The sequence below is a fragment of the Schistocerca gregaria genome, chromosome 3 (genome assembly GCF_023897955.1).
Source record: "Schistocerca gregaria isolate iqSchGreg1 chromosome 3, iqSchGreg1.2, whole genome shotgun sequence".
In the NCBI taxonomy this organism is placed as follows: domain Eukaryota; kingdom Metazoa; phylum Arthropoda; class Insecta; order Orthoptera; family Acrididae; genus Schistocerca; species Schistocerca gregaria.
The window spans coordinates 869,017,240-869,030,672 of NC_064922.1; the positions used below are offsets into that span (position 1 = coordinate 869,017,240).

General features: G+C 40.3%; 1 protein-coding gene across 1 annotated transcript in view; it reads right to left on the minus strand.

Moving 5' to 3' along the window:
* Positions 1 to 13,433, minus strand: part of LOC126354900 (uncharacterized) — a 163,804-nt gene that overhangs the window by 111,861 nt on the left and 38,510 nt on the right. Inside the window, exon 5 of the mRNA XM_050004965.1 lies at positions 6,603 to 6,903. Coding sequence (XP_049860922.1) covers positions 6,603 to 6,903 — 301 coding nt within the window. The remainder of the gene's footprint in view (positions 1 to 6,602; positions 6,904 to 13,433) is intronic.

Genomic DNA, 13,433 nt, shown 5'->3' on the forward strand with positions numbered 1-13,433 from the left:
TGTAGCAATTAATACATAAATAAAAGATCACAATTACAATTCAGTCCAACGCTCGACCTTACTTCGTCCTGCAATCTACTAACGACTGTTGGTACTGTGTACACAAATCTTGCAGCTGTAATCTATTCTTGTGACAACAATTACAGTTTCATATGGTTTATTTTGTTTCTTAGACATCTGATTCTGGATTAATTTTTCATCTTTTTTCATTTGAATGTCACCATAATCCACTAAGGCTGTAATGTTTATACCTGGTATTAATACCTGAACAGCAACTGAATTTCTCATTTGCAACCCACTTAGTAGATCATTACAATCTCTCAAAACCAAATAAAATATTGATCTGGGTTCAAAATCAAGTAATTTTTGTTGAAGGACAACGTTTCCACTTCTTAATGTCACCTTGCGACATTTTGTGAAACATGGACGATAACTAGTTTGGACAAGAAGAGAATAGAAGCTTTCGAAATGTGGTGCTACAGAAGAATGCTGAAGATTAGATGGGTAGATCATATAACTAATGAGGAGGTATTGAATAGGATTGGGGAGAAGAGAAGTTTGTGGCACAACTTGACTAAAAGAAGGGATCGGTTGGTAGGACATGTTTTGAGGCATCAAGGGATCACAAATTTAGCATTGGAGGGCAGCGTGGAGGGTAAAAATTGTAGAGGGGGACCAAGAGATGAATACACTAAGCAGATTCAGAAGGATGTAGGTTGCAGTAGGTACTGGGAGATGAAGCAGCTTGCACAGGATAGAGTAGCATGGAGAGCTGCATCACATCAGTCTCAGGACTGAATACAACAACAACAACGTCACCTTTACTTAAAAAGTAGCATAATGTTTGCACACAGTATCCATAGATGTACAAGAACTTTTACTGCAAATCTGTTCCAATACAACAAGAATTTTATAATGATGGAATTTAATGCTATTTCCTCCTGTGTTTCATAAAATTGTCATTTTTTAGCACACCAACAGATTGTTGTAGTTTGTAACAGTATTATGAGACGGAAAGTTGCCATGCACCAAATAGTGGAGATGCTGAGTCACTGATAGGCACAACAGAAAGACGGTCACAAATTAGCTTTCGGCTATATGGCCTAGGCGCGCGCACGCACACGCACACGCGCACGCACACACGCACACACGCACACACGCACACACGCACACACGCACACACGCACACACGCACACACGCACACACGCACACACGCACACACGCACACACGCACACACGCACACACGCACACACGCACACACGCACACACGCACACACGCACACACGCACACACGCACACACGCACACACGCACACACGCACACACGCACACACGCACACACGCACACACGCACACACACCACACACACACACACACACACACACACACACACACACACACACACACACACACACACACACACACACACACACGCGCCTGCAGTCTCAGGTGACTGAAGACACACTGTGAGCAGCAGCACCAGTGCATAATGGGAATGGCGACTTGTTGGGGGTAAGGAGGAGCCTGGGGTGGGGTGGGGTGGGGACAGCTGAGTGAGGATTGGGGACAGAAGTGCTGCTGAGGAGCATGTAGGGACGAGGTGGAGAAAGTGTAGGGCAGCTATGTGCAGTAAGGAGGTAAGAGAGAGGGCAGGGCAGAGATCGGGGGCGGGGGGAGGGGGGGGGGGCGCAGCGGAAAAGGAGAGAAGTAAAAAGACTGGGCACGGTGGTGGAATGAGGAATGTATAGTGCTGGAATGGGAACAGAGAAGGGGCTGGATGGATGAGGACAATGACTAACGAAGGTTGAGGCCACAAAGGTTACGGGAATGTAGGATATATTACAGGCAAAGTTCCCACCTGCAATTCAGAAAAGCAGGTTTGTTGGGAAGGAACCAGATGGCACAGGTTGTGAAGCAATTATTGAAATGAAGGCTGTCATGTTGGGCAGCCTGCTCAGCAACAGGATGGTCCACTTGTTTCATGGTCACAGTTTGTCAGTGGCCATTCATGTGGACAGGCAACTTGTTGGTTGTCATGTCCACATAGAAATCAGCCCAGTGGTTGCCGCTGAGATTTTAGATCACGACTCGTCTCACAGGTGGTAGGAACCCCTCTAAAGCCCCACACGTGGGGAAAAATTTAGTGCCAAACAGTGACATATGCCTTATGTAGATCAAAGAAGACTTCTATGTGGTTTCTATGTTTTTTTAAAAACTGGGCCAGACTGCTGCTTCCAATCTAACCAGGTGTTGGTTGTGGACCATCCATCCCAAAAACACACAGTTCAGTGGAGGAAAGAGCCCTCAATTTGAGAAACTTGCATAATCTTTGGGTTACCATTCTTTCAAGTAATTTTCAGAGCATGTTGGTGAGGATAGCTAATCAGTAGCTGTCTAAGGATTTGGGTTTTTGCCTGGCTGAAAGCTTGGGACGAAGATACTATCTCACCATCGCAAAGAGAAAACACCTTCCAGCCAATTAATGGTGAAGACCCTGAGCACACAGATTCTTTACATAACAGTTCAGATGTCAGATTATCTAATTATGAATCAAATCAGGACCAGGGATGTATTGCGTAACAAGTCAAGAGCCTGTAGCAATTCCTCATCAGTGAAAGGTTCATTATATAATTCGGCTAATTCAGGTAAAGGATAAAGTGATGTCTTCAATTTGTCTTTCAGGCACTCGACAGGTAACTGGGTAAGAAAGGATGATGAATGTAGTAGCAAAAAATAGCTGACAAATCGGTAGGCAGCCAGAATAGTAGTTTATCTTGGGCGACCCAGAAAGCTATGGAACTTTACATGCACCTGGAATGAAGAACCATACTGCTTCCAGCATTTCTTTTTACTGCCTTTAATTAGATGGAGAGCCTTATCCTGAAGCAACTTAGAAGCAATGTGGGTGGTCTGTGAGAGGTATCACTTAAGACACTGCAGGAACCTCATTGACAATCCTAAACAGCTGTTCCATTGTCTTAGAACCACAATGTCACTGGCCTGTAGCAGGTTTAGCTTGTAGTAGTAGTAGTAGTAGTAGTAGTAGTAGTAAAGAAGAACGGATATTAAGGGGAGTAGTAAAGAAGAACAGCAAACACAATCTCTCTCAGTATCATAAATGCAAGGCTGTTTACACCGTTTTGTGAAAATGTTTACAGAATTTTTTTTTTTACGAGGAAGTGCATTAGCCCAAACAGAATGCCTTATTTTCAAAAGTCTAGACACAGTTTCCATTCCTCAAAATATTTTATGTCTTGACACTTAACACCACTTGCAAATGACTGAGCACAAATTCTCTCGGCGATTTCCAGTTCTTAATGATGACCAATGGTACCTTAATAAATTGAATCTCTGATCCCAACCCTTGTTTAAATTGAAAACTCCATTCCTGTTTATTAGATTTTCTGTGATTTTATTTTGACAGCCTCCTTAATTATTCTGTCCCACTAACTTTACATTTGAAACACGGCACTGGTCTCGTTATACTTCACTTCATGATTATATCTGATGCACTGCTCAGCGACAGCTGATTTGCTTTGTTGTGATATTCAGGTGTGTAGCTGACGTTCCTTGCATCTCTACTCAACTGTTTTGATAATCTGCCCCCTTAAGACATTCCACATTCGCAAGAGTCTTTGCGGGCCTAGATTGTCTTTAACATTACAAATAATCCTTTTTATCTTAGTTTAAGGGACCAAAATACACTGAATCAAGCATCCTCAGGAGTCAACCAATCTTTCTGAATATTGGGCCACAAAAGGCAGGAAGAGAGATTTTTGGCGCCTCTTCCTCGATATCACTCAAAAACTGTATGTCAGGTGTTCTTGCTTTATACTGTGTCACCTGTTCAATTTGATGACCTGAATACAAAATCTTTCTGAACACTATTTGTGGGTAATTTAATTCTTCAGGGAGGTTCTTCTTTTCTAAAAGTCTTCTACCTCTATGGACCAGAGTCTTTAGCACGGAATTTCACTATGACTGATGATGATTGCCTAAGCCATGGAGATAGAGGTGAGTATGTGTATCTTTTCTATTTACACTGCAGCCCAGGGATCTACACCTATGCTCTACAAACCACAGTCTGGTGCATGGCAGTGGGTACATCCGATTGTATCAGTTATGGTTTCTTCCTGTGTCATTCACATATGGAATGCAGGAAGAATGACTGACTGACTGTTTCTGTACATGTAGTAATTATTCTAATTTTATCCTCACAATCCCCACGTGAGCGATACGCAGGGGGTTGTGGTATATCACTAGAATAATCATTTAAAGGGGGGAGGGGGAGGGGGAGGAGGAGGTCAAACAGACCGACCTGGAGCAGGAGAGTCACCACAGGACATTTTAATTTCTACTGTCTATACTTTTACAAATAAATTCATAAAACTTTGTCACCATGACCAGAAAGGATTGAGGACTCACACTCGCAGTGGAAGTTCAAAAACACAGCAAAATACCTCTTTTACATGTGAAATTTCATCATTTTTTCACTTATTACTGGCTGCATTTGTTGCTATAGGTACACTTTTTTCCCTAAGTAAGAGAGATTCTTCACTGAATTTTTTCATAGCATACAAACAGTAGTCACAGGTGTATGAAACTCTAGGATTTTCCAAATCTATTAAAAAACTGGAAAAAATTGAGATAATTAACTATAAAACTTGAGTTTTTTTTCCAAACATGAAGTTTAAAATGTAGCAGTTCATTCATTTTTTCATAAATTAAATAACTTCTAGAGTTTCATACACCTGTAACTATCGTTTGTATGCTGTGCAAAAGTCATCGAAGAATCTCTTACTTAGGAAGAAAAGTGTACCTATAGCAACAAATGCAGCCAGCAGTAAGTGAAAAAATGATGACATTCCACATGAAAAAAAAGTGTTTTATTATGTTTTTGAGCTTCCACTGTAATGAGTATAATTGTGAATCCTTCCTTGTCATGCTGTTAAAGTTTCATGAATTTATTTGTAAAAGTATTGACAGTGGAAATTAAAATGTTCTGTGGTGCCTTTCCTGCTCCAAGTCGACCCGTTTGACATCCTACTCCCCTTAAAGTCAGTTCTTGAAGCTTTGTCAATAGAATTTTTTGGCACAGTTTACATCTATCTTCCAGTTCAGTTCCTTCAGTATCTCTCTCACGGATTAAACGGACCAGTCACCATTCGTGCTGCCCTTCTCTGTATATGTTCAATATCCCCTGTTAATCCTATCTGGTACAGGTCCCACACATTTGAGCAATATTCCACAACCAGTCGCATAAGTGATCTGTAAGCAATCTCCTTTGTAGATTGATTGTCCTTCCCTAGTACTCTTCCAATAAACCAAAGTCTACGACCTGCTTTACCCATGGCCGAACCTACGTGATCATTCCATTTTATATCCCTTAACTTGTTACACTCAGTTATTTGTATGAGTTGGCTGATTCCAACTGTAATTCACTGACATTATAGTCATAGGATGCTATGTTTTTTCCCTTTTGTGAAGTGCAAAATATTATATTTTTGAACATTTAAAGTAAGTAGCCAATCTCTCCATCACTTTGAAATCTTATCATAATCTCACTGAATATTTATGCAGCTTCTTTCAGACAGCACTTCAATATAGGTAACTGCATCATCTGCAGAAAGCCTGATTTTGCTATTTACATTGTCTGTGAGGTCATTAATATAAAACATGAACACACTTCCCTGGGGCACACCCGTAGTTGGGGGGTTGGTTGTGGGAAAGAGACCAAACTGCGAGGTCATCGGTCTCGTCGGATCAGGGAAGGAAGTCGGCCATGCCCTTTCAGAGGTACCATCCCGGCATTTGCCTGGAGCGATTTAGGGAAATCATGCAAAACCTAAATCAGGATGGCCGGACGCGGGATTGAAACCGTCGCCCTCCCGAATGAGAGTCCAGTGTGCTAACCACTGCGCCACCTTGCTCGGTACACCCATAGTTACTTCTACATCTGATGATGACACTATTCCAGATAATGTGTCCTCCCTACCGAAAAGTCCTCAATCCAATCAAAAATTTCACTTGATATCCCATATGATCATACTTTTGCATGGATTTTTCATTGAGGTGATTCTGTACACATGTCTACACCGGTGTGATTAAGAGGAACACTGAAGAGTGAATTTATGAAAACGACAAAAAAGTGGTTGTCCCAGTTTTTTTAGTCCCATCATGAATTTCATATCATTATCATTGATAGAGTTGTGAATGTTTTAGAAACTAAGTTTTTCCACTCCCTATGGCCACACAACAAACATATCCTTTATGTAATGACATAAACATGTTTTCAATTTGCCTGATTCTAGAGCCTTTGCCTCAATTTTTGTTTATTTATGTGCTCCCTCAGTTAACATCACAAATGTTAATTCTGACCACTCATAATCAGTTTAAAAAGAAGGCATTTTTTAAACAGACATGGATGTTTAACAGCTGAAGTACAGATGACAAAAAAGTGAAAAACTACATTGTCAGACATTACCTTGCTTCAGATGTTCTTTGGAGCTCATTATGAAAAAGCCTTTAGGTGTTATATACTAAATAATTGTATAACAAGAAAGAGCAATACACAAAGGGAAAGACTGTATTGTTAGCTTACCTGTTTTTCATCTGTAAGCTTGTCAGCAGCAAGTCTGAAGTAATCTGCTCGTGTAATTGGAAACCCGAGCAGCATCTCAAGTAGTTTATTTCTCAGATCTGGATCCACTTCAAGAAACTTGTCAATGACAGTTGTTAATTTTCTTGCAAGAGAATACCATGTGAAGTACACAGTGAGAGCTTTTGTCTCATCACATTCATATGAGCAAACTTCAAGGCGCCTCATTATGCCAAGGGCAAGATCCAGGGGACACTCTGATGAAAAACCGCACTCTACCAAAACTTCCATCATTCTTTGAAACCTAAATAGAAAGACAAAAATGTAATAAAACATATTTTTGCTTTTAGTAGGATACATTGTGTGGCAAACTGCCAAACTGAGCAGAAATATAAAGTGTGAGCTACAAATTATTGTGTTCAGAAACTGTCACTGATATGCTTCATCACTTCACTTCGGCAACATTGATATCATATTCCAACAGGGATGATTCTGAGTGCCACAGGTGTTAAATGATTGTCTTCTGTGCCCCTCACACCATGACTCCAATCATGTGATCTTCATTTACACTGGCCTTTCCATCTATAGCTCCCCTCCATTTCTCAACTAGCTACTTTCCCCGCCCCTTTCACATTTACATTTTCTCTTCTAGATCCTTTCATTGAGATCGACTTTATTATGTTTCCAGCATTACAACCTGGTATCATTAGAGTTTAGCCCTCACCTAACAAATAGCAGCATCTCATAACTACTCTGTAATTTGAATCTCCTGCTTTGTTGCTTCTAACCCCTACATGAATCAACTGAAAAACATGCTATTAGCCATACTACAGTACCTGGCTCCACCAAATGGTTCTCAGCCCTGGTTGACAAGTTCATTCAATCCACCACAAAGCTTTCCATCCTACATGAACAGCACTAATCACTTCTTGGAATGCTGTAAATCCATCCACACTCCTCTCTAGCCTGGAAGCAACCCCCCTCCCCCCCCAACACTATTAATTTGACCTCACTCTAAACAAATATCCCACATGTACATGGCTTCTTAGCACCACAAAACAAACTCTCACCACAGCCACCTGAAAGTCTTCCTTAAACTTCATTTAAACAACGGAAAATCCAGGACAGAACAATGACAATATTAAGAAGAGGATAGACTGCTACTCACCATACATAGAAAATATTGATCTGCAGACTGCCACAACAAAAAGACCGCTATACATTTGAGCTTTAAGTCAAAAAGCTTTCTTCTGAAGTAGATGGTGCGACACTCGCGCAGGCGCGACATGACTGTCTGTGGACATTGAGGCTAGAGTGTGAGTAACTGCACCTGATGGGAGAAGCAATCTGCGGGTGATAGAGGTAAAGAGGAGGCTGGGCTGGGGAGGGAGGAGAAGAGATAGCAGGGTAGGGGTGGAGGAGGCTGTAGTGTTGCTTGTGATAAAGCACAGTAACATGGTGTGGGTAGGGTAGGGATGATAGGTGCAGTTGAGAGGTTTAAGGATGGGTGGAGTGTTAAAGAGGAAAGCAGAAGAGTGGAAAAAGACTAGAAAGTGCACTGGTGAAAAAGAAGGCTGTGTAATGCTGGAGTGGGAGCAGGGAATGTCCTGAATTCACATAACAGCCCTATCCTGTGCCCCCCAACATCCCTACAATTACCCCCAAGCAGCACTACGCCCTTCTGACACCTACCTTGCTACCTCTTACCCTCTCTGACCTAGCCTCCTCCTTACCCCCACCAACCAAGCACTGCTTTTCCCATCCTGTGGAGTTGCTTGTAGTCTGGCCTCAGTGGCCACAGATTGTGGTCATGTGTGCGAGTTGTGGTTGCGTGAATGTATGTGTATTTTCTATTTTAGAAGAAGGCCTTTTGGCCGAAAGCTCAAATGCATAGAAGTCTTTTTGTTGTGCCTGTCTGCGACTCAAAATCTCCTCTGTATGGTAGCAATCTACACTTTTCATAATATTGTTGTTAAACCAGATTTATTGTCATGACAGTTTTGTCCATACCCAAAAATAGATTAAAAGATTCATGTTGCAGGCCAAGAGATACTCTATTGAAGTGACCAATACCACATATTACTACATAACCTGTTCCACCACTGTCTCACAATGCAAATATTGAACTTCTTAGAATCGTTAATTTATTTGTAATCTTCATTCATAAATTTGATACCAATGTATGCAATACAACATAATTGTTGCAGCAGACACACTAATCAGTCAGAACATTATGTCCCTCAACCTACTATAATTTCCATGTAATAGCAGCGTCACCTGACGAGGAATGACTGCTAGTCACACACATGATGCATGTATTAGGTCTACAACTTTGCTTCCGCCGTTTTGCAACAGACGGCAGTAGTGAGAAGTGGGGTTCAAGTGGCTGGTCAAAGGTGTAATACAAAAAGCTTAGGTATCTGTAAACATAATGCCACAAAAAATATTAGTCGATTTGTGATTGCATCATAAGGTTATTCTAGATTAAGTAAGTCAACTTACATACCCATTTCTCGCCATTTGCGGAAAGTTTTAATTTTCTGCTTTAACGTGAAGAAATGTGCGGCTGTGGCTCTTAAAATGCTGGGTAAGACCAATGGTGAGAGAACTATTAGTGGAAGAACGTGCAGAGAATGTTTTCAATGCCTTAAGGATGGTGATTTTGATGTCTAAGACATTCATGGCTGGGGAAGACAGAACGTTTTCTTAGCTACTGAAACAGACAAAGACAGTCACAGGCATCATTATCGAAAGCAATTGATGCATTCGAGCCCAGCACTGAAACACAAATGGGCACAATACTGCGATAGACACGTAAAGGTAATTTTGCAGCAGGTCAGTGCTAGATTCTATGTTGCAAAACCCGTCAAAATATACATGCAAACGTTGAAATGAGAAGTCCTATCCCTCCCGCTGCATTCTCCATACATTGCTCTCTCTGACTACCACCGGTTTTGATCAGTGGCATACAATCTGGCTGACCAGCACTTCCAAGTGCAAAATTGAATCAATTCATGGATCCCCACAAAAGATGCCCAGTTCTTCCGCCACGGGATTCGTATGCTATCCGAAAGATGGGAGAATGTAGTGGCCAGCAATGGCAATACTATGAATCATAATTTTTTTTGTCTGTTTTTCATGTTAAACCTCTGAACTTCGAGAAAAAACAGCAGAAGCACAGTTGTAGAACTAGTAGTATTAGGGAGCTTGCTCTCCATGTGTAGAATGGGGAAGGCACGTGATCTATCAGAGTCTGACTGGGGGGCAGATTGTGACAGTACACAGGCTTGGCACAAGCATTTCGGAAACTTAACAACTTGTCAGGACTTCGAAGAATGCCGTGGTGTCTTCAACACAAGGTGAAACCACAGCCAGATAGGCGGGGCAGACGGGTAAAACAGGAAAGGTGTGAAATGTGGTGGAAGTAACATCAGACTTTAATGCTGAGTCGAATACAATTGCGTCTGAACACACAGTGCACCGAACACTCCTCACAATTGCCTCCACAGCCAGTGACTATGTGTGTGCTTATGTTACCACTATGACATTGACAACTACAAATGAAATGGGAACATGACTATAGGCACTGGACATTCATGCAGTGGCAGAGCGTTGCATGGTCTGGTGAATTACAATACCTTCATCATCATACCAGTGGGAGGGCATGAATCCATTGTCTTCCAGGGGGACAGCTCCTTGACACCTGCACTTCAGGAAGGAGACAAGGAGACAAGCTGGATGCCTCCACTACACTATGGGGAATTTCAACTGAGTACCCATGGGTCCAGTGGAGCTCGTTCAAGGCACCATGACGGCCAAGGAATATTGTACACTGGTTGCAGACCACGACACCCCTTCACGACAATTATGTTGCCCAACAGTAGCAGCATTTTTCAACAAGATAATGCCCCATTTCACAAGGCCAGGAGTGTGATGAAGTAGTTCGAGGAACACAGTGGCAAGTTCCAAATGGGATGCTAGCTTTCAACTCAACAGATCTGAACCTGATTAAACATATCTGGATTGCTTCCATGTCATGATGCGTGGCTGCTGTTATTGATACCAAAGGTGGACATACTGGCTATCAGGTAGGTAGGCATAATGTTCTGGCTGATCAGTGTACGCAAGTGTTTACTTTGTCAGATATGTGAGTGCTACTGTTTTTTCCATTCACACACAATTCATGATGTTTTTTAAACCAGTCAAACTCACATAATAACAATAAAAAGAAAATGTTAGGATTCTGATCATAATTTAATTAATTCATTAATCAAAACTGAATAGCAACCTATTGTTAGGACTATCAATTTTATAAATTTCAAATGTCATTCCTGATTTTTTATTGTTTTGAGCAACCCATCTGATTTCATACTTCAGTATGTACAACACAGTGCAGTTTTATCATCTAATACAAGCACAACATAGTTACAATTGACAAATTTATAAAAGGGACTAAAACATTTTCTTGACATTACAATGGAAATGTAGCTACTTAAGTGTGTTATTCTGCATTTAATGTTTTAATTACAGTGACAATTGTTTCATTCTTTATGATTAATCACTTCTTACTTTCTGTAGTTTATGCAACTTTTAAATTTAAATATCTTTTGCATCATGACTAAGAAATAAATAAAAAAACCTCTGCATATTGGAGGCACTCTTACCACCTCCAGAAGCAATTTGTGTGTGTTCAATGCACAGACTTGAGTTTTAGCATATAATGCACACACAAATGTTTAAAAAAAGAGATTGAAATAAAATGCAACATGGCTAAGCAGGAATGGCTAGGGACATATTTAAGGATTTAGAAGCCTGTTTCACTACGCAAAAGATAGATACGACCTACAGGAAAATTGAAGAGGCCTTTGGGGGAAAAAAGAAGCAGCTGTATGAATATCAAGAGCTCAGAAGAAAATCAGTCCTAAGCAAAGAAGGAAAGTTCAAAGGTGGAATGAGAATATAGAGCATCTGTACAAGGGATAGGAGCTTGAAAGAAACATTACAAAAAGGAGAGCGAGCGTAGATGAATAAGAGATGGGAGATACAATACTGTGAGAAGAATCTGAAAGATGTGAGTCAATCTGATGTCTTTTTTTTGTGCAAACACAGCCCGCTTGTCTTTAGCTAAAACGACCAATAACACACAGCAAATACAAACCAGAACATAAGGGATTAAAAGAGTATTCCGTCAGGAAATGGCGGACTGTCAAAGATTAAGCACAGTGAGTACAAAGCAGTGGTTGAGGACCACTTCACAAATTGCCTAAAAAGAGAGTACCCAATGTGCAACCTAGCTAGAATGATCTTATGGTGAGAGGGCTGAGAGGTCATGCAAGATGCTGGGAGAGGCTTAATAACCCAGAGCTTGTTCCCGTGAAGGGAAGATCAGTGGTTATGCACAAGTGACACTACCTGCTGAAAGACAGCAACACAGAGATTATCGGAGGGACTGTAAGAATTAGTGGGCTCAGGCACGAGGTCTGCAGAATTGGCCGCAGTGTCAGCCGCTTTGTTTCCTGTCAGGCCTGTGACGAAACAAGCTGGGATAATTTTAATTCCCCTCTTGTTTTGTCATCTGCCTCTTTAAAATTCACATTTTCAGTTTGAACTATTTTACATTAACATATGTGAGTATAATCTGTTTTCTCATAAAAGAGAAAGACTTGCCCTTAGTTTTAAAGAAAATAACACCAGATCTAATTTAGAGCTTTGTTTTATGTATGTAATTGATTTTTTAATTTATTTTGACTATAACTAGTTAGCATCTTTCATTATAGGGGAAAATCAGTAATTGTTTCATAATTTAAATTCTATTGTTGACAATTAAACAAGTATAAATTCCGTAATAATTGTAAACATTTGGAAGACTAAGTACTAGTAATCTTAAAGTATCTATTTAGCAATACTCAAAAACATGTTAGCAAAACCAGACCTTCATTAATCCATAGTAATTAACATTTTTGTCATAATTATTGTTTATGTAACTATATTTGTTAATTTCATGATTTAAACAAATAATTTGGCATAACCCTCGTAGTAGAAGAAACTGCTAGAAAGAAGCAATTTTTCGATGTATTCAGTTAATTTAATGAGTTAAGTTTTAATTGTAATTTCTGTAAATCAAACTTGCAACAGTGTGTAGTTTCAGTACCAATTCATGTGATGATATATAAAGTCCCAGTTTTTGGTCTCGAGACAGTCAGTCCACAGCCGAGTTTCAGACAAGTAGCCTGTGCTGGTTAGAACAACAACACTGCTTCAATTTAACTGTGAAATAAGTGTTAAACAATTAGGCCATGTGTATAACCCAATGACAGTGACTGCTCCATATGTGCCTGTTTATTCTTCAACAACTGTCGACTTTATGGTTATGTTTTACTGCTCATAGATGTTCAACAATAAACTATTGTAGCAGGATGTGGAATTTCGCATGCAAACTATTAATGAGGCTTATCGCAAGTTAAACAATAATGAACTGGCTAAAATGTGTATTATTGAGGGGTTGTCAACAGTGAAATTAAAGTACTATGAAACAACTATGCACCTGTCAGCTACACAATTAGCAGTAGTCAGTGTCTGAATCCACAACCCATTTCTTCAGCCAGTGTAGCAACGCAGTTCGTCAACACCGAGGACAATAATCAACAAATGAAGAAATATTAAAAGCAGGTGGAACTGCCAAGACCTCACTTACTAAGAATTTGAATAAACTTTCATTAATAATTACAAACCCAAAAATGGCTGCTATACTCTCACTAAGGTATTCACAATGCACATGCAACATATTGTTCTATAAACTTTTAAAGACAATGAAAGTGTAACACATCGTCTTAG